This window comes from Cyrtonyx montezumae, unplaced genomic scaffold (genome assembly GCF_038088225.1).
Source record: "Cyrtonyx montezumae isolate F1298 unplaced genomic scaffold, pur_monq_1.0 scaffold_17, whole genome shotgun sequence".
In the NCBI taxonomy this organism is placed as follows: Eukaryota; Metazoa; Chordata; class Aves; order Galliformes; family Odontophoridae; genus Cyrtonyx; species Cyrtonyx montezumae.
In genome coordinates, this window is record NW_027071903.1 from 7227044 (window position 1) to 7249830 (window position 22787).

The 22787-nt window shown below is 35.6% G+C and overlaps 1 protein-coding gene across 2 annotated transcripts; it reads left to right on the top strand.

Moving 5' to 3' along the window:
* Positions 1–9552: 9552 nt before the first annotated feature.
* SLC7A9 (solute carrier family 7 member 9) lies at positions 9553–21309 on the top strand. Of its 2 annotated transcripts, XM_065734245.1 has the most exons (13): positions 9553–9656; positions 10513–10635; positions 11273–11420; positions 12309–12551; positions 13191–13316; positions 13627–13726; positions 15178–15222; positions 15534–15657; positions 17331–17434; positions 18205–18301; positions 19038–19187; positions 19713–19887; positions 20775–21309. In XM_065734245.1, the coding sequence occupies exons 2-13, from the start codon at positions 10534–10536 to the stop codon at positions 20837–20839; spliced, it is 1479 nt and encodes a 492-aa protein (XP_065590317.1). In that variant the 5' UTR covers positions 9553–9656; positions 10513–10533; the 3' UTR covers positions 20840–21309. The 2 variants fall into 2 exon arrangements, with proteins under 2 accessions (XP_065590317.1, XP_065590316.1); XM_065734244.1 differs by lacking the exon at positions 20775–21309 and having other exon boundaries at positions 19713–20100.
* Positions 21310–22787: the final 1478 nt, after the last annotated feature.

Genomic DNA, 22787 nt, shown 5'->3' on the forward strand with positions numbered 1-22787 from the left:
GTGATTGAAGCTGCCCAAAATAAACCTAATTCTTTTAGTTACCAAGACTGTACAGTTTTTTGTTAACATGCTTGCATGTGTTCAATAAAACTGCTTTTTTTTTCCTACCACTGGGAAATAGAGGTCCTTCAGTCTGTCCTTAGGTTAATATATCTACAAACACAGTTGCTAAGTTACATTTTATTGCAACTTGGATTAGGTAAATAAACCCACCTAGAGCAAGAAAAAAAACAATGCAAAAGACACAAGCACTAAATAATAGTTAGGACAGGCTGAAGTGTGCTGTTCCAGGACAAGAGCTTTTTTATTTCACATCCTGAAAATACACGGAACATACTTTGTTCATTTACTGCCACAGAACACAGGCATTTATCCAGCAGAAGCCTTGATTCCAGCCAGGTCACTAAAAGAAGGAACAGAATACTTTGGTTCCATTTGAAATCAGAAAGATGGGTTAGGTGAGAATTGAGTTGCCATATGGAAAAACGAAAACTTTTGTTTCTTTATCAAACAGATGTCTTCAAAGAAACACAAGATCCATCCTTTTGAAATTGTTAGAAAACATTCCTCTTGGTTTTTCATTAAAATTAATTCCCATAACAATGCACTATCAATGTTAACAAAATTTTTACACCATGATAAAATAATCACAGAGTTAGGTGCTAGTGCTGAGAAATGTATGTTATAACATAACTGACATGTTCCAGTCAAGCGAGCAACCGATATATACAAACAGCACTTCTCAAACTTAATTCAGGAAAGGAAGCTGAAAACTGACCAATTTTAAATAAAGCATCGACAGCCAGATGAGATAAATGCATCTCCCAGTGGTGTAGGATAAAAGTCTGAGAATGCAGGATCAGCAGTTCTGAGAAGTGCCAGCCAAGAGCTTCACATGATGTAACAGTACACACAGTATTACACTCTTCTATTTCAACTGTCAGATCTGCCTAGCTTCCTTACCTTTTTCCTTTAAAGCCATATCAAGAACCCAATTAAAAAACCTATGTGGCAGAAACCAGGATTAGCATTTGAAAAATCTGATAGAAGTTTTATCTTAACAAAAGGAATATTCCTCTTGGCCAAAAGCTAGTAGTCTAAGTTGTTTCCATCTCTCACTTCTGAAGAGAATACTGCAATTGCCATTGCTATGGCACCACCATAGCATCAACTGTGGCAGTTAAAAAGATACTTACGCAGTCCCTCACTGCCAGGAATGGGTATTTGGCCTTATTAACATGTAAATGATTGTCTGGAGCCCACTCTTCCTAAAGCGTGTGCAACTTCGTTAACATTATTTTCCTTACCTGATTCATTTCTTTGAAACTGTATGAAAGTCAGGTCTCTGCAATCTCTGGGCACAGGGTGAGGTTTATGTCAGAGTGTTCTCTCACAACAATCACAGTTAAAGCCGTGCCAGACTTGGAGTTCTAATAACTCCTACCTCACACTTGAAGTGACTGTCTCTCTTTTTCTGCTGTAGTAGTTAACAGGAACATAGGAAAAAGAGATACTATGTAAGTCAGAAGTAAACAGGACAAGTTTGGATAAGACTTGAACAAAGATCAATAAAAAGTAACTGCCTGTTGTGTGTTCTTCTCTTTAAAATAGTATCAGAGTATTTTAAGAGGGGATTATTTGTCATCTAAGCATTAAAGGTGAAAGGAAGGGTACCATTTTCAAAATAAGCCTGTTCTTTTCATCTTCACTGTTATAATCATTTTGCATACGCCAAAGTGCATGTATTCTAGATTATCTCTTAGGCTTAATGGTTCTTCTCCCCTCTAGTCATGACTTTGGTCATCTGGTAATTCCAAGAAGAACCATATATTGAACTGCTTTGGTGTTAAGATACCAAATTATACTATTTTTGGTGACTTTGATGTAGACGTACACTGTATGTGATCGCAGAACTCTACTCAGAAGTTCTTGCCACCCTGCTAGCATATACACAAATTAGAGCCACAAGCTGTTACAAGCAGTAGCAATTCCATTGTTCTTTTCACACTTACCATATAAAGCTAGCCGTAAATCATGACATGGTCTTGCAAACCAAAGTCATCATATTCCTCTACATTGAGCTTTCTTTTTCAACAGAAAAAGTTTAGAAAAAAACCCAAACAACTTCCAGAGTACTGGTATAAAACATGACGGTGTGAAAAAGTACACAAGATGGGCAAGAAACATAACCTCAAGGTAGTAGTTGATCTCACTATGATGTTAATATCTTTGCCCCAATTTCTTCTATGATGGCAAGGGATGCTATAGTTTTACTTACATAAGCTCTCACTTTGTATGTAGCAGAGTACCTTACATTCACTGGCTGCTGCTTTTCTATTTACATTTGTCAGACATCGTCTCACACATGTTAACAACTCTTCAGCTACCACCTGTAACAGACTGCTCAGCTAACGTGTACCAACAGAAAGTCCAGGTTCACCATACTTCAGGAGAGTCAGTGGTTAAATAATCCAAAAAGGAAAAAAAAGGGAAAATACTTCAATAAAAACAATGGAAAATAAAACCTGATCAGTTCAGTAACCCGTAATTCTCTACGCAGTATAAAATCTAAAAGATATCAGCTCTTACTGTATTAGAAATGATTGCAGAACCCTTCAGTTAACTACTAGAATCTGCTCATTTCATCTTTTCTCCTCTGAGTAAAAGATGTCTCCTCTCCACTATAATTTTTTAAACTCTTCAATATTATCCAGTAGTACAGGTTGACCAGTTTAATGGTTTCTACTTCTGCTACTATGAACAAAGAAGGAATTGTGTTATATCACGAAGAAGCTAATAATCTGACATTTACTGACCATGCCTCTTAGGAAGGAGCTTTCAGGAAATACAATGTTACAGATTTTTAACTAGCGAAAATTAAGGAAGAAACAAAACTTGTAATCATTCTTCACTTTTCTGTTAACATCAAGGATAGAAATAATCACTTCAGTAACCTTTGAACCATACGAAACTAAGTAAGGGGATGAAGTTCATGAAAGAAGGCAGCATTGGGAAGACGCGTGGAAGGCAAAATCTTTTGGATTGTAAAACAACTGTCTTACTCTTGAAATCTCAATTCTAGCAGGGGTTGCAGTTCTTATATACATGTTCATTCAATCTGTTTTCTAAATTCTAACTACCATGTACATTGTAGACATCTTCTGAATACTGTAAACCTTTGAAAACTGAACTTCTCCAGCTTGCATGATTTGCATAGAAATCACTTTGCACAAGGTTCAAATATGTGCTTTTAAAAAGACAGAACAGGAAAGAAACAAGAAAAACTAAACTTTGAGATGTTTAATAACCAGGCAACCATGAAAGTTCCTCATGATTCTAACAAAAAATTTATACAAAAAATTGTATTCCTTTTCATCCGTCTGGCTAATTATTTTTTGAAATAAAACCAGATTTTGCTTGACTGACAAATTCATACTTACTGCAGCTCATAAGTGCAGTGCCAAGGCTGTTACTGCTAGGCATTATGGTAATACAAAGAAATAAAATACTCTTTCTCTGCTTGCATAAGCAACACAACTTCCATGCATCTCTGAAGTGCTGAAAAGAAGAATCAACCATTCTGTTCTGAGAAAATAATCACCTTCTAATCAGAAACAAAGACACCCCAGTGTGATTTGCATCACTGAGTTCATAAACGAGCTTAGTCAGTACACAAGCCTAAAAGAAAACGCTACCTAAAAATACTCTGTGTCTTAGCATTGTCTAGTAGTTACTATCCACATATATTGCTATAAAGAAATGATTCAATTGTATTGCACCACAAAAGCTTTCCCCATTTTTGTTATACACTGACATTAGCTACTATTTTACCTCAACCATGCTTGACAGAACATACTGATGTTAAGTGCTCTCCTTTTTACAGCATCTTGCTCACTGTAAGAACTAAGTACTGCTACAACTTCCTTTCACAAAATGAAGTAAAATGGAGAAAGTACTTCAATTCTTACCAAGAAAACCAGAAAACAATTCAAAACTTGTACACCTGAGGTCCTATTAGTTTCATTAATTCATTTACAGATCATATTCTGTCCATAACAACTAAGTGTACTCAATTCTAACTTGAAATATAAACAAAATCATCACGTTTCCAAAAAGAAACAAAACTCAGGAAAGTCAGCAGTAAACTCAAGTGACTTGGATGCATCTTCAAAATACTGTTAAACTCAGGTTTTTCAGAGTTGAGTTGTAGAGATACTGGATTCTACGACTCAGACACAGTAAGGAAAGTATGCCTGATAGCGTCCTGTTGTCTGCTGCATTTGCATTCTCTAGTTTATAGCCTATGACGACAACGTTATCAATAGTAGCTGATTTCAGATTCCCTGCAATGATTAACATTAAGTTGAGGTGAAACAGCAGACACATATTTCAATTTTTTTTTTGAATGATTACCAGAAAGTGTACAATAAATTCTGTACAGTATCAAATTATTTCCTGAAATAACAGTACATTCAGAAGTCAATTAGACCCAGCTGATTACCTTTCCCCATCGTGCACTTTTTAGACTAGAAGGAACTACATCTTTCTAGCTTGAATACTGGCCTCCAAGTCAGAAAAAAAGAGAACTTCCTAACATTTTTAACCCATGAAAAATTCATGCCATTATATATGCAAAAGGAATCATGTGTTCCAAGAGTTCTCCCCTGGGATTACAAATCCCTGTCTAGAAAAATCACACTTGTGACATGTGCAATAGCTCTGTACGTTCATCCTGGTCTGTAAACATAACAGAAATACAACAAAATTTACACAATCAGCTAGAATATGGAAGAGAAGGTGCTTTTTGAAGTCTTCTTTGCCTTCAGAAATGGGAAACTAATGGAGAATCATAATGTCAAGAAAAAACATCTGTGTACTAAGTGATTAAAACCTTTCTTAATTCAAATAATTATACTCAACTTTACTGAATCAGCAAAGACTTCCTGTGGCTTTTCTTCAGTTATATCTTCACTGTAAAGTACACAGCATATACCCTTACTATAAATACACAACAGATCTGGAAGACATTTTTATCCACTCCCTCATAACAACTTGTCTGAATAACTACTAAGATCTACCATTAGCAAACCTGAAGATTTTTCCAACAGCCTTATTCCTTTCCCTACTTTGTCACAGGGGCCTAAAGAAATATACTGTGAACAACGAGGGAAAAATACCAGTTATTTAAAAAAATATATATATGCACATATACACACACACACACTGTTTGGGCATTAAAAATGATGTACTCATCTAATCTTTCCTGTTTACATGATGGTATGACACTAACTGCCCCTCCTCAACAGGACAGGAAGAGAAAAATGTAACAAAGAACAGTGATGGGCTGAAATAAGGTGGAGTTTAATGAATGAAGGAAAAATGCAAAGGCTGTATGTGGAAGCAAAAAGAAGCAGAAGTCACTCTCTACTTCCCATCAGCAAGCGATGTTCAGCTATTTCTCCAGAAGCAAGGCACCAAAAAAGCACACCAGTTTCTCAGGAAGACAAACACTTAGCTAAATAATCAGCTGTTACTGCTGAGTAGAATGCCAAACAAGTATTGGATATCCCTCTGGTCAGCTCAGGTTGGCTGTTCTGGCTGTGTCCTCACAGCACCTCCTGCCAAACCCAGCCTGCATGCTGCTCCAGCACTGCCAAAGCTGTTCCACCTACAAGCCAAAGCACAGCATTGTATGGCCTGTCAGAGCAAGTGCCTGCCACAAGATGCAAGGAACTTGCAACCATGAGTAGTACCTACTCAACACAGCTATTCAGAAAGACTGTTTTCTTACATTCCCTCAAAACATACCTGGAATTACTCAGAAGAAAAAAGAAATGCATTTAAGGTCAACAGAAGTGAGATAACTTCTTAGAGCACATCTGTTAACAGCAGGAGTCAAAGAAGAGCAAGTGCAAGTAAACACCATTCCTCTGATAAAAATGAAGTAACCTGTTAGGTAGCAAGGTTAGAATGGAAAGTATCCACTCTGAGATACCACTAAGATATACAAGTAAAACCTCCTAGTTAAAACAGTCATCATTCGTTTAAGAATTGCCATTCCAAAGAAGAATTTTTGCATTACTACAGCAATAAATACCAACCCCAGCAAACATTAACCTTTATTATTAGTGATAATGGTGATAAGGGCTAAATGTATATGCTGACTACTTCTTGTTTCCTGAATTAAAGTTGAAAATTACTTTTTACAATGTACTTGGTAAACAGTATTTGAAAAGGTTCAAACTACTCTGACAGGCCCAGCCCACACTGTGCTTCATTCTGCAGTCCCTTGGAATTTGAACTCCTTGATCTCTTCATACATATACAGTTGAGAGGGAAGGAATCTTCTCCCATGGCTATAGAGTGTAATTCCTCTTGTCCATAAAGTAAAAAAAAAAAAACCAACCAAAAAAAACCAACACAGCAGAATTCTTGAACTCAATGCTGTATTTCTGTTTTAAGGCTCAGAAAAGGATTGCTGATACAAGTCCAAATCCTTTAACAGCCCTATGCCATCCTAAGGTTAACCCTTAAAATAAAACTAGATAACAAAAGAATATGGTTCACTGTTTATAAGGAAACAAACCACTGATACACTGAACTTACCTATTCAACAAATGAGAACTTTCCAAATACACGATGTTGACTCAATAAATTGGTTGCTTAGTGAAAAACTAACGGACTTTCAATGTTGCCTGTATTATATCTTAAACAAAATAAAGGAGAGGTGTGAGAGAAAATAAATCTGAGAACATCATAAGGGATGTAGAACATCTCTATCTGCATGTAAAATCCAATGATTACTCACTCTAACACTGCATCTAAAAAAAATCTCAAGTTTAACTCATTGTTAAGTAAGGTTTTTAAGACAACATACTTAATTATCTTTCCATTATGATTACACAAGGATTTGTGCATTTCCTTATTTGTGAGTCTGAAATTCCAGGCTGGAGATGATGAGAAAGGTCTATATACTTCATTTTGAGAAAAAAAAAGATTCCCCTTCCCATCCCCAAAATGCTTTTTCTTTTCACATAAGCAACTTCAGTAGTCTGTGTTATTTCCATAAAAAGAAGATTGTGTCATAATATTGACCTAGAGGACACAGAAATACATTATAAAATATTCAATACAAAGCCAGGTATATGCAGAAACATCACTATATCATAATTACCAAGAAAATTATTTTGAAGTCTTTCATGCAGAAGAAGGAGTACACTGTTGATATCTGGCTTTTCATATGCTTAAAGTAAGACTTAAATATTCTTTATTCTCATTATCTGTTGGTAAAACAAACAAGCAAACAGCACACAACAAATCTGACTGTTGCTGAAATAGTAATTTTTGAGCAAGTTGGTTAAGATGAAAGAGCTTTTCTTGAAGTTTGACCCTGCTTTTAATTCTTATCAAAATAAAGAGGAAAAAATAAAATTGATAGCTGCAAAAATACAGCTACAGCTTCAGTTTCAGTACTGGCATTATTTTGCAATCTCATCCTCATCACTGATCTAGATTAAGGGACAGAGTACATCCTTAGCAAGTTTTCTGATAAGAAGCTGTGAGGAGTGGCCGACATACCAAAAGACTCTGCTGTCATTTAGCGAGACCTGGACAGGCTGGAAAGTTGGGCAGAGATGAACCCACTGAGGTTCCACAATGGCAAGTGCATCCTACACACAGGGAGTAGCATCCTACACACAGGGAGTAGGTTTAAGAGCTGACCTGTTGGAGAGGAGCTCTGCAGAGAAGGGCCTGGGTGTCCTGACACACAACAGGTTGGCCAACAGCCAGCAGAATGCCTCTGTGGCCAAGAAGGCCAATGGTATCTCCTGGGGCCAGCAAGGTAATGGAAGTGATCCTCCCCCTCTGCCCTGACCTGGTGCGGCCACATCTGGAGTACCATGTCCAGTTCAGGGCTCCTCTGTTTAAGAAAGGGAGCAAACTTACAAAGTCCAGTGAAAGGCCACGAAGATTACCAGGGCCTGAAGCAACTGCCTTATGAGGGAAGGCTGAAAGACCTGGGACCATTCAGCATGTAGAAGATGAAGAGGCAATCTTCTCAATGCCTATAAGTATTTCAAAGACAAGAGTCAAGTGGATAGGGCCCAGATTCATTTTGGCAGTGCCTAATAACAAGACAAGGGGCAACGGGCTCAAACTGGAACACCGTTCCATACAAACATGAGGGAAAACCACTTTAAGGGTTACACAGAACTGGAACAGACTGCCCAAAGAGGAGTTTCCTTCTCTGGAGATACTAAAAAACGCACCAGGACTCCTTCCTGTGCAACATACTCAAGGGAACTCACTTTAGCAGATGGGTTGGACTCAACAATCTTGAATCTTCCTTCCAACCCCTATGATTCCATGATGCAGTCTCAGAGAAAAATGGATGTGGCACAGTCCAGCTCAATCATAATAAAATATGGTAGCCAGAAACCAATAAGGCTATTTCTCATTTTCTTCAGAGTCTATTTTTTAATCACAGAATAACTTTACTAAAGCCAGGAATTCCTGCTGATGAAGACTGCATGCTCAAAAAGAAGGATAAAAGGAAAAAAAGAAAAAACTCTCAATGGGCCAGTATACAGATGGGACAGAATGGTAAGTTTGCTTCTCATTCCATTTATCATTATTAGTCTTTGTGTTAGCAACATATAGGAAACCTCAACTCTTCACTAATTTTGGTATTTAAATCTAATGACATGGGCTTATTTCCAGTTCTGTATTACTGTTGTTCTTGAAGCATTACCATAACAAGAAGTCATACCATATTTTAATGTGATTAATATATATTTTTAATATTTACTGTTAAAAGCTGTCAGTTGATGTTTGATTTAATTAGGACTTCCTACTTGCATTACCAAAAATAATGATGCGAAGCACTTACAGGTTTTTTTGCTAGTCTTTTAAGGATGACCAGCAGGAATGAAAGAAGCTACCTTGTTTTCAACACGCACAGTATCAGCAGTGCTTTCCTGGATATGTAGGAAAACAGAAATTGAGACAGCTTTTCTTCCCCTAAAGGAAGATTTTAAACATCTACAAAAACAAAACATTAATTGAAACCGCACATGGAAGGAACACAAGCTGCCCACTCAGCCATCTTCAGGTTAATGAACAAATGAGAGCTTCCTGCTTACACCTCTCCATCTCCTCAAGATGAAACAAGCTGTTTTTATGGGATGCACTTAACATCTGGACTGAAGTATTTAAACATCCACACTACAGCAATTACTTCAAGTTTATCTTTCCACTAAGTTTCTAAACCAGAAATAGCTTGACATGAAATTAAAATCACTCAAATTATGATTTACTCTCACCACATAATACAATACTTAAGTACTGGACAAACATTCTTAACAACTGGACAAACATTCTCAACAATGTAAAAAAACCTTTTTGTTTTTAAAGATAAACTAATTGGACTATTGGTTTACCTGTAGTTCCCATCTCAAAGCTTCTTGTCTGAGAACGGGTTTAATGATTACCTTTTATAACCTCTGTACTTAAGCTGCTGCTGCTTCTGCGTATTCTGGCTTCAGACATGGACCTGAGTTGCTCTCTAACTGACTGCTAAATCTAACGGGAAGAAAGAGAAACACACTATAGAGAAATCTCTGGAGCCTGAACTACATCAAAGAAATATAAATAAGGTAAGTGACAGTATGAATTAGTAGATGACAACATGTTCTAGACAAAAAACTTTACAGACAGAAGTTGGGCACAAAGCTGTAATAGAATTCAGTGACCCAAGCCCTGCATTCCTTACATGGGCAGTTTTCCATTACGGTTTGAATCTTCAGTTGGATTACATTGATTTTTAAAATCTTTAATTCAAAACATAAACCAGGTCTCTCTCTATTGCAAAAGCATTTCTGTCTCAGAACTGCTGGTCTTCAGATGTTCTGTCAATTTAAAATGCCACAGAAAAAGCCAAGAATTACTGGATACTAGCTGAGTTGCCCAAAAATGACATATATCTGATTTACTGTCTGCAGCACAATCATCCATGTTCAGATTCTAACAGCTACTGGTGGAGAGTCTAATGAGATTAACTGAATCAACTGTGGCAATCAGGACTAACCTATTTTAACTTCAATTTCCATCACTACATCAGGATGGATTTTATTTCAGTACTGTGTGAAACAAGCAAAATTCAAGAACATACGAGTCTAAAATTAACTTTTTTGAAGTCAAATCGTTTACAGTCTAATTCTAAACAGAATCTAATGTTCAGTTGAAGACATTCACCTTAAGTCAACACAGAGAAGAACAGTGACACTTTCTGAAGCAAAGAGCTGCTAATTAGACAATTACAGGAAATCACACCTGGTCTCCTAGATCTCCAAGATTCTCCTGATCTCCAAGAAATCAGGAAAAGGCCTTATTTAACAAATATCGGAAAATGCTGCTTCGAGAAAAAACAGGCCAGCTTCTAAATCAGCCCGGACTCCTAGAGACATTCAAAGGAGAGAGACTACACTTCCTTTTTCCCTTTAATTTATTTAGATATATCAACAAGTAAATAAAATGGGTGAAGGAAGCTTGAGGAAAAGAAAAGAACAGTACAAAACTGAGGATGGACAATCCATTAGGAGTCAGGAACCTCAAGCTACGAACCTACAAAAACAGGTAAATACCAGCACCCACTCACTCAACATGCACATGTGAAGGGCTGGCAGAGGGAAGCAGTAGGAACAGGTGACGATACAACAGGGAAGGGTGACAATGCATCATCATACAAAAGCTGAAACTGCTCCTATTTGCAACAGTGTACAGGTATCTTCATGGTGTGGTTTACAAACTCATTAACTTCTATGTACATAGCTCTGATATAAACACAATCAAAAGAAAGAGTATAAAAAGAAAAATAATTTGAAGACTTGAAAATTATATATTTTATACTTCAAAATTGCTCAGCTCAGCATAACATTATGAACTTTACTAATTCTTTCCACATAAACTTTTCAGAGGCTGAATAAGGTTGGTTCAGCTTACTGCTTTGGCAGATTTGTGTTTATGTCCATAAAACATCTGAAGATATAGAAAGACATGGTAACTTTTCTCCTCCAGAAAATGACAGATGCTTCTACAGAAGGGATATGCCACTTCTTTTACTTCTGACAAGACTCTCAAAGGGAATTGTAATTTGTCATCTTCATGTCAAAGACCACAACAACAAATCACTGATGTCAATTACTATCACTGTATTACACTGAGAAGTAGTTATTAGAAGTTACTTTATGAAAATATCTCCTTTCATTTTAAGGTGGGCCTGATTAGTGGAATCTGTATGATCGTTGGTACAATTATTGGCTCAGGTATCTTTGTTTCTCCAAAATCAGTACTTGCCAATGTTGGAGCCGTGGGTCCTTGTTTAACCATCTGGGCAGCTTGTGGAGTTCTGGCAACAATAGGTAAACAGAGTCAACACAGAAGTTTGAATTTTTGCTTAGATCATTCAATTTACTCTTTTGTGTCTGCATACAACTCATTTCACAAATTCGGTAATAGCACCTAGACCAAAATCAGTCGTACTCTGACTGTAACAAACGTGTTGTTTGTAAACAATAGATTAAGCTATTAAAACATAAAGAACGTTTTTAAGACATTTTTGAAACAGGATTTAGTTTTGCTCGCTTTATCCACTAACTGCAATAAAGAGAATACTTTTACTTAAATCACAGGCAAAACAATATGCCAAATCTACTAGCAGTGGCATGGTATTACTACTATTTTTCTACAGTTTTTTCTTTATCTAATTTTATCATCCAAAATTTAGTACTACGCATCTCAGAATATTTCAGTTAGTAAAGGGAATTAATTGTGCATTATGTCAGGTATAGAACATAGAAATAATCATTTCTGAGTAAGATACCAGCTACCACAATCAAGCAAGTACCACTGTACTTAAAAGCTGAGCTTAGTAGATTTTCTACTTCAAAACTGAGCAACAAGATCATCTTTGTCCCCATAGATTTTTTTAACAACTATGCCAATCTACTGTAGCCGTCACCTGATGTTGTGTTGGCTTTTAAAGCAATCAGAACCTTTGTACTTCATCGACAAGTCTTAAATATAACTAACAGTAAATTCTAGATCATCTCGAGTTTGAGTTTTTCTTCCCAAACTCACACACTTCTTCACAGTTAAAATCTAGCATGCACAGTAAAATTTATGCAATTCTGGAAGAAGTACACATTACATATATCTACTTCTGTAATTGTGTTATCTATAAATAGTCCACAGTTTGAGATGTGCATAAACCAAACAAAAAAATAACAAGTGTGTTTCATGTTGTTCAGGTGCACTTTGTTTTGCTGAACTCGGTACAACTATCACAAAATCAGGAGGAGAATATCCCTACCTTCTGGAGGCCTTTGGTCCAATACCAGCATTCCTGTTTTCTTGGTCAAGCTTGCTCGTCATAAAACCCAGCTCTTTTGCTATCATATGTCTCAGCTTTGCAGAATATGCATCAGCTCCCTTTTATCCGGGTTGTGATCCACCTCCAGCAGTCATCAAGTGCCTTGCAGCAGCTGCTATTGGTAAGAATTTTTTATTACCATTTTTTAAGTGACAAATTCCACAACTGCAAACCAGTTTCTGTTCATCCTTATACATTTCAGCATAGTAAGAATTCAGTGCATTAATCCTTAAGCGGACAGCAGGAAGCAATCTCACACTGAAAGGAACAGAACTCTGGAACAACGTTTTAATTGGGACCAATGTATTATTTTTTATTATTTTCTACGTATTAATAACAATTTATTTTGGAACAATGTAGTAATCGTGGGAAGAACTCACTGACTCAATACACAGAATGGATAGATGGTTCACTTCTAGCCTGTTTCCTTCCTTATTTACCAAGAAATACAGCCATATCATGAGCACTTATCTGCAACAAAAAAGGAATAAAAAACGTTAGTGAGGATACTTCTGTATGCATCACAATGCAGCACAGTTACTATGTACTTAATTCTGTTTTATTGTTAAGGGTACATATCTAGTTCATAAAATTTTTTCTCACTAATTTAAATCAACCTATCATCTTATATTAAAAATTGCATGAGTAACATACACAGTTTAAGAGGGAAAAGCATTAAGGGAACAAGGGAAATATTGCTTAAGAAATCTTTCTTTTCCAGCTCTTACAAATTTAATGCAAGGTAATTTATTTCTTTCAGTGGTAATCACAATAGTGAATTCACTGAGCGTGAAGCTGGGAAGTTATCTCCAGAATTTTCTCACAGCTGCTAAAATGATAGTTGTGGCACTCATTGCTGTAACTGGAATTGTTCTCCTTGCACAAGGTAATCAAATATACATGCACTTCCAACAATTATTTTAGTTTCTGCTGTGATATTTAAGAATTTCCAACTGACAAAAATGGCACAAAAATAAGGCTATCTTTACTCAGTGTTGATGCTCCAAAATCTCTCTGAAACTGCAGTACTTTCTTTAGAGGAAGTGGGGTAAGAAATTCAATACTACCAACAAGCTCATAAAAATTCTACAAACTGGTTTTTAACGAAATGTTTCAAAAGATGCAACCGACGTTCAAGTATTTCTTCATCCAGTGGCAATTATCCAAATTAATTTTAATATTTGTCACATTTCCAGGAAAAACCCAAAACTTTCAAGACTCTTTCAAGGACAGTAAAATTTCTGTTAGCTCTATTGGTTTGGCATTCTATAACGGACTCTGGGCATACGATGGATGGTAAGGCATCTTTACCACCGTTAGCATTTACAGTTTAATGGCCTTTAAATCTCTCCCCCAGCAGAACTCGAAAGATGTAAGTTAACATCCGAACTTTTATAAATAATCTCTCAATGAATTGTGGAAAAAGAGCAGCAGCCTAGAAGTTACTGTTTATTAGGGGAAGATTTTATAACACATCCTGAAGCAGCTACACCACTTCAGTGCTGAAGGTGCTTGGATACTGTGGTAATGAGACAGACAAAAAACATCTAATTGCTTTATAGACAAAAGCTCTCTACAGATCACCCCCATCAAAGTTCACATTTTGTGAAACAAGTACAAAAGAATGTAAATATTAGAAGTTTTAATTCATGTGGTTATACATTTTTTCTTTTTCAGCTTTAGTTGGAATTATCATAAAATCAATAGAGGTTCCTTCCCTAAGAAGCTTCCCATTGGACATCTCACCTGTTTTATCATTACTTGTTAATACAAACAAAAAACATTTGAAAATAACCATAAAATAAAGGTTTTAGGTTTACATTCACATAATCCATATTCAATACTCAGAAGACTACTTCCAATTATTTCTTTCACCAGAATAAACTTATTTACTGAATGAATATAGATAACAATCTCTGCTACAATCCAGATAATAAACATTTCACTTCCTAAAACTAACAGGAATGTGAATTGGTTTGAGGCTCTGTTTTTACAAGTCTGAGATCAAGACCTGATCCATTAATGCTATTCTTAAAAATTTGTAGCGCCAAGTTTTGGAAATAGACCCATATTTTTTGTAAAGGTATTAATCATATGTTTACTTACAGCAAAAGAAATCAAATTCAGACTAAACTGAAATAGATTATTCTTTCAGTTTCACTTTCCAAGCTTGAGTCTCTCAACTGAGGCATGCACATCTGTGTTTCAGATACCAACCTAGACTTCTCTGTCATTTGGGGGGAGTATGGGGGAAGCCGCTGCCTAAATCCTAAATAATTACTTAAAAAATCCATCAGGGACTGAATTTCAGAAGCTGCCTGGCAAGCTATAAACACAAATTCCTCCTTCTTGGTTTCAGAAGCAAGAGAGTAAAAAAATCTGTTTCAATCCTGTCTCCATGGTCTACTGAAAATGACCATCTGGAACCATACATTCCAATAGATACTGTTAAAGATTTGCAGTGGGTACAGTCAAGTCAGTCTACTAATTTCTGGTTGTTCTTGGACATTTTACCCAGAAACTAAGAGCATCCCAATTCAAAATTATAAAGACATTTCTGAAATTGCAGGATGCATCAAAACTTTAAGCAGAAAAAGTTGGTTACTCAAGGCTCACAGCCAGATAAGAAACTCAGATATGTTTTTCTGTTTACTTTTTTTAAATTTTGTTTTTAACAGTAAAGACAAACAATAACAGAAAATAACATCTGATTTCTAGTAACATGATATTGATGTTTTCACTTCCAGGAATCAACTCAATTACATCACAGAAGAACTTAAGAATCCTTACAGGTAAGAAAGAAAAACCAAAAAACCCTAGTTGTATTTTTAGCAATAAAACTCCATTTTCTTACTAGCAAGAATGTATTCTGGCTTGACATTAAAAGGAATGCTTACTCAAATTTTGAGTACTAGCAGAAAAAGAACTACCAAATATTCTGGCTTTCATCCTTTTTCTTTTTTAACCCTGATTTCTATTGCTTTACAGTAAAGGAACGTAAACATATCTGAACATTATCTGAGAAGTAAAAAAAAGTCTTTACTACAGTAACAATGCCAGTGATACAGCAATGCTAATGAAGTCTTACTTTTGCATTCTTTAGAAACCTACCACTGTCTATACTCATTGGAATCCCCTTGGTTACGGTTTGTTACATTCTGATAAACATTTCATATTTCACCGTAATGACTCCAACAGAACTCCTGCAGTCCCAGGCAGTTGCTGTGGTAAGTTTCTTTATTTTGTAAAAACAAAAAAACAAAACCAGAAACAAACAAAAAACCCTGTGAACATTAAAGCTTCTTCAGCAATAGAATGAATAAAAAGCAACCTATAAGTTTAAGATAGAATTTATTTCTGAACTGTTAGCCTCACCTTGATTCCCCATCCCCATTATCTATCACTTCTTAATCTAAAATTTATTGATACCATGACTAATTTAAACTGCCTCTCCATATCCCAAGAAAAAACGCAAGTAAAAGTAATGCAGTCTCTGAGGTAACATTCTGCAAACACTACAGCTCAGCAGTTGACTTTTTTCTGCAAGCACTAAAACATACACAGAAAAAACCCATGACCACTGCTTTGCCCTTGTCAGTGCTTCCAGTAGTTTGAAGCAACAAGTACGTGGAAAATTACAGATTAGACCTTATCGTCCTGGAGGATGTAGTTCACTTCCTCATTAGATTTAACTTTATCTTAATATTGATTTTTCTATAGTACTGTTAAGATAAATCATTTTTTTCATTAATACAAGACATGCTACTGCCAAAATCATTACATTTCTAAAATCTTGAGAATAATCTTTACATAAAAACACCTGTCCCTTCAGTTCCACTCATTACAGGGGGACTGTCTCCCAAAGCCAGTACTGATCAGTGTATCGCAGCAATTTTTCGTTGTTAGTTTTATATGAAAACAAAGAGCATCTAGTATGCATGGTGAAGGCAGAGTAACACAACAAAGAGGTATATTAATGTAAAAATACTCAAAACAGAAATGTTCTAGAACAGTATTTTGATGCAATTCAGTTATCTTTGTTTTTCTTCCATCAAAGGGTATTAGTATCTCACCTTGAGTTTCATCTTGACAAAGAACTTCTCACTGCTGTTCCATAAGCTGACTGTCCATAGTGAGCTAGCAGAGAGCTAGCACTGATCAAACTAAAAAAAATCTCTATTGCTACTGAGCAGCACAAAAGTGACACAGCAAACAGCAAAATAAGTGGAGCACTCTGTCTAAACACTTATCTCTCTCTCTCAAAGTAGCTTTACGCTTAATGCTGATGGTACCCTGCTAGGGGATAAAGCAGCTACACTTCAATGTTAAACCTGCACAGCAGTGCAACCCTTCACATAATTTAAATTCTTACAGCAGACCAGTGTGCCTACATCAGTCTCAATTCATCATGCAGCAACAATCAATGTAACATGGCACAGGCCTACTTCACAAACTTTGCAAGTTTGTTTCTTCACATCTTCACCCCTAACAACCCCTCAGGTGTCACATCTTAACTACTGTTCTTCTTTCTCTATAGGCTGTTTCCATACAGTGCTCTGCAGCAATCATATCTTTTGTTTTGTTTTGCAGACATCCCCAAACCTTAACAGATGTCTTAAACAGAATTGAATTTCAGTGTATTTTTCACATCTGTCTCCCAGTGTTTCCAATGCATGCTGCATCTCAGACACCAGGACAATAATATTTCACTCATCTTCATAGAATCTTAATACATACAAGTTCTAATTTGGCTAAACACTCTTGAATATATACAACGCACATATTCTATTGATAAAACACAGTCAAATACAAAATCTATTTCTGAAGTGGCACCCACATTTTAATATTTAAAAAAGCAGTTAAAATGACAAAAATGATTAATTTTAATCCCATATCCCAGACATTTGGAGACAGAGTCCTTTATTCAGCCTCATGGATAATTCCTCTCTTCGTGGCCTTTTCTACAATTGGATCTGCCAATGGGGTATGTTTTACTGCAGGCAGGTAAGCTCCCATTCTAGATATCTGAAAATTACTTTTTTTCACTCTTCAGACAAAGTAACATACTTATATTGAACCAGAATAAATATGAGGAGAAAATAACTGTAAAGTGCTGGCAAATCTAGCTACAGTATGTTCTGCAAAAAGCAGCAGTAGCTATACAGGTTTGAAAAAATAAGATAGCTTCAAAGCAAATAAAGCATTTTTTTCTGGCTGAATTTAAAGCTAATCATTAAGCAAACAAAAGATTAAGAATGAAAATGTGATGACAAAATTAAAAGTCAAGAACTTGAAAAACAAGCTGTTCCTTTTGATCTATTGCTCAACATTTCTACTGACTATTTAAAGAAATATCAATCTGAACACTATAGGACTATACAGACTTTGGCAGAAGGCTGTCAAGAATTGTTTGGTAAGGAAAAATATTAAAATACTCTTAAAAGACACAAGTACTTGATTTTTTTCCCCAAAACAATTCCAGGTAAATAAAGCGTGAAAGTTAATGATTCTGAGAACAGAATTACTCTCAAGTTCTGAGCTTTGATATCAGTTATTTCCACTATTTCAGTTTACTGCAATATTCCCTAAATATCACTGTATATTAAAGAAAATAGTGATGCACAATACAGGAAATTCTAATCAGGTGCAGCTGCTCAACAAAACCAAATCTTAAGATGAGTGGTACTCTCCCCTTCCCCCTCTTTTTGGGGGAGTAAACCCACTTGAATTCTGTGCCATGCTAACAAGCTTGACTTGTTTTTGTTTTTTTTCAGACTGGTTTATGTAGCAGGGCGTGAAGGGCACATGTTAGAGGTGCTCTCTTACATTAGCGTTAAGCGCTTAACACCAGCACCTGCTATCATGTTTTATGTAAGTATACACCCTAAGGACAGAAAAAAGAAACTACAAAAAAAAATGTTAGCAAGCAATTCCAAAATTTCTTACCAGCAATCTTGATGTGTCTGTGCATCTCTGTGGGATTATGATTTGCATATGACTACAAATGACAGGAAAACAAGAATTAGGAAAAAAGACCGTAAGAGAAAAGGAACTTTATTTGAAAAGTTCCATTCCACAGATGAATTTTCTAATAAAAACCCATAGTATGAAAGTTAAATTAGAATACTGGCATCAGGGAAATCTTTATTTCACATGATGCCTGTGAAATATTTCCTGCTCTACTGCCTCCTTGTAAGAACGCATTTACATCTTTCCATGTATAAAGAGGTATCTACATTTAGTAATGTATTTTAAAATGAAATTAGACAATTTTTATACTTTCTGTTTATGTGAAGGTTAAACCACACACACTCCCAAGTTTTACTGCTCCATCCAGTAAACTCAATAACAAAAAAAAAATTAATATATTCTCTTCATTCCACACAGTGAACAACAGAATGAATTAGCACACACAATTTCAGTCTTTTAATTTAAAAGCTAACAAAAGTGCACAGAAGAAGCTGCAGTTCAAAAATACTCAAATGTTTAAGCAAAAGTATGCACAAATCAGGCACTGAATACTGTAAACATAGAACTACACTTATGTCTGTGTATGGGTGTATCTCCTTTTATAACAGGCTATGCTAACTTTTGTTTCTATTTTTAGGGGGCCATTACTATTATTTATATTATCCCTGGTGACATTAATGCACTTATAAACTATTTCAGTTTTGCAGTCTGGATATTTTATGGTTTAAGTGTACTTGCACTTATTGTTATGAGATTTACAAGAAAGGAACTCAAGAGACCAATTAAGGTAAGTTCAGCATTCAGTATGGCTTTTCATGTGTTTCCATGAATAGCATGAACTAATTCTAGAAGTTTGGCTACTTACACAACATCCTGAGGCAGATGACTGCCCCACATGAAATCTAGACACTTATTTGTGGCTCCTTCTTCAAGTTTTGCACTAGGACAAAGCTCAAAGACTAGAAAGGAGCCCAGGCAATGTTTATTTTCACTCATGCAGGCCACAGGTAGAAAATTTTTCAGATTTTCAGGGATGGGAAACTAAAGTCAGCAGCCAAAGCTGAGAGTCCACTGTACTGAAGTCCCAAATCCATTAAAATGGATGATTACTACACCACAATTTGCAATACAAAGAGACACTCTTGAATGACTTAAAAGACTTCCCCTATCCATATTCTTGCTATTTTTAATTGCCAGATCTAGTTCCAGGAATCTCATAAGGCAATGAAAATCTGCACTATGCATACACAATTTCTGTAAGAATGGCAGAACAACTCATTAAGTTCTTGTGATTTTTTTTTTTAACTTGCAGATACCTATCGTTATTCCAGTTATAGTGACATTAATATCCATTTTATTGGTACTGGCACCAATCATCACTGCACCTGAACTGGCCTATTTGTACTGTGTTTTATTTATATTAAGTGGACTTATATTTTATGTACTTTTCGTTCATTTCAAGTTCAAGTGGCCCCAAAAAATATCAAGTAAGTATACCTCAATCACCAAATTTAACAGAACATTCCTAAGCTTTACAGTAACTACTCCAACAGGGCTCATTTTATGGTCCATCACAACAAAACCATGTAGCAGGGGGAACAGAAAGGGAGGCAATCTTCCAGACAGGTAACATTAGCAAAGCACACTGCGTCAACGAAAAGTGTTGAACCATTCCAGAAGAATAAAAGGATGTCCAAACTAAAGCAACAAAGAAACTTAGTTTGCAGAGCTATACATAGCTGTAGTAACACAGATAAGAACTTATTAATGAGTCCAACTACTTTAACCATAAAGTTAGCTCTTCAGAAAGATTCTCTGGTCATTAACTAGAGAGCAGCAAATATTCTTATGCCACAGAACACCCTGCTACTGGCTCAAGTTACCAATTTTATCATGCTTACTAAGTGCAACAACAACATTAAGACCAATATTAATCACAGTGCTGTTGAGCAAACTGAGAGCTGCAAAAATTCAGTGTGGTCATTTATAAAACAACTTCATCTAATCTCAAAAGGAACTCCTTAATCTCTCAGAGAAAATGTGACATGCAGGAATTTCTGAAAGGAAAACTGAAATCAGAATCAGGAAACAATTAATAGTTCTATAGATAAAAAAAATACAACCAGGTGTTTCTCTCCCCAGCCTGAGTTATCACATATTACATAATTATGCAATTAGAAATAGTTTACTCTATAAAGAGCAATTTTAGAAACCCTAGAATATTTTAGCTTGTTTTGATTTCCCTCCCCTTTAAAGTTTGAGATATGAAGACAACAATTTCAAGGAATATTTTTAACTAAGACAAACTGTATTAATCTGACTATAAATACTTTTTTCCTGATAAAGCAGCTAAAAAAAAAAATTTCCTTCTCAGAGCCCATCACTATGCACCTTCAGATGCTTTTGGAAGTTGTTCCACCAGAGGAAGTTGCAGAATAAAATATTCTGTATGCGATACAGCATTTTTAAGCGCTACATCAGTTGAAGGAGATTCCATTTAGTTTGGGACACACTTAAGCTTTCTGAATTGACATGTTCATACTGGTGTGCAGCAGTTTTGCAACGCTACTTAGTATGTGAATAACGCTAACATATGAATAAAATTTTTCTAACTCAAATCAGTTCACAGCAGAGCCTATTTCATTGTCTGCTAATATGTGAAGCTTGTCTTCTTTTATGCGCTAGTATCACTTCAAATAAGAGGAAATTTCCAATTAAAATATGGTAAAACTCACCAGTAGTACTTGGTCAGAATACCTCTTTCCTTCCTGCTGAAAGAACAGAGAAGTACAGCAGCTCATTTACAGCAACACCATCACACAGAAACAGAAGAGACAAAAAACAGGATATCTTCAGTTTCTCAGACCAAACGCTGGTCATCAATAAAGCTGAAGACTGAGGAATTGGGAATCAAGAACAAAAATCACATCAAAGAACAAAAGAATGACTTTTTTTTAAGCACAAGTCATCAGCTAAGGATTAATTTCCCAAGGTACATACATTTTCTTCCATAACATCTAAGGTATAGAACACCAAGTAAAAGCAACAGAAGCTATCCTCAGCACAAACTTGAGTTTACATGACTAACTTCACCATTCTAGGAATGCTTCCTTTGGTAGCTGACAAAATAAAACTGAAAAAGCATTTCACATTTATATATATGATTATGCAGCTTTCAAGTTTCCCTGGCCAAGAAACTGATGGGTTTTTGGTTAATCTACTTTACTTACTTACTATACTCCCTCACAGTAAATGGATACAGAACTTTCTCAAGTCATTTGTTAATATTTTGAAGTGATTAATTTAAGAAAGACTGTATGAAATACTGAAGGGTAAGTCCTCAACAACTCTTGAGTACACATATTTTAAATATTTAACACTGTCCTGAAGAACATTTAAAACTACTGCAGCTTTGCCAGTCCCTATCCTCAACAAAGGCAAAGGTTATAAACTAAGCTCAACTGTAATCAGATTCCCAATAGCATTACAATTTTTTAAACTGTTTTTTAATAATATTTAATGGTTGTTACAACTTTTTGTCACATGCTAGTTTTACACTGTCATCAGAAGTACTCTTAATATTTGTATATAATAAATTCCTGAATATTACAAAAATTGTTAGCATAACCATATAAAAACATAAATCTCAAAGATACTAGCAAGAGCATCCTGAAGTTCCTCAAAAGAATTATCTCCAAATAGCAAGTAGATTAGTTAAAATTGCAAGAAAAACTTAAGGTTCTCAAAATAAATCTGTGAAGTTTTTTTTAGTGAATAAATCCTAAGCCATCATATAGTTTACTGGAGAAACTAACATGTTCAAAGACCTAAAGATGGAAAGATATGTACCAGTTTCATGTACTGTTATATAGTATATGTAGCTGTTACATTACTATTTTACTGTGAGATTTTTTTTAATGTGTAAAAATGGAACAGTGGACAACTATTTACTGAAAGATTACATATGAAAGTGCGAAGCTTTGTCTGCCCATCCCAAGATTCTGCAGATGAGCCACGAGTCTTTAGATAAATGACAGGCCATGAAATCAGGAAAAGTGAAAACATGAAATTGAAAATAAGCACTGAATGTTTTGTCACAATACTCATTCCACTGACATTGTACAGTAGTTAGCTATGATAGTTACCAAACAAAACTTCATGTTATAACAAGTCAAAGTATTTCCAGTCAAATAAAGATAGCCATCTGAATTTATTCACACAGAACTGACAAACAGGCAGTTACAAAACTGATGCTGTATGCATATAAAGGTTATGGTAGAAGCAATTGACCAACCATCAGAACTTGTATAACTACAAAGAATTATTTACTGCTACCACAGCAAACTCAGGAAGGTAAACTAGAAGCTCTTTATTTAAATACATATAC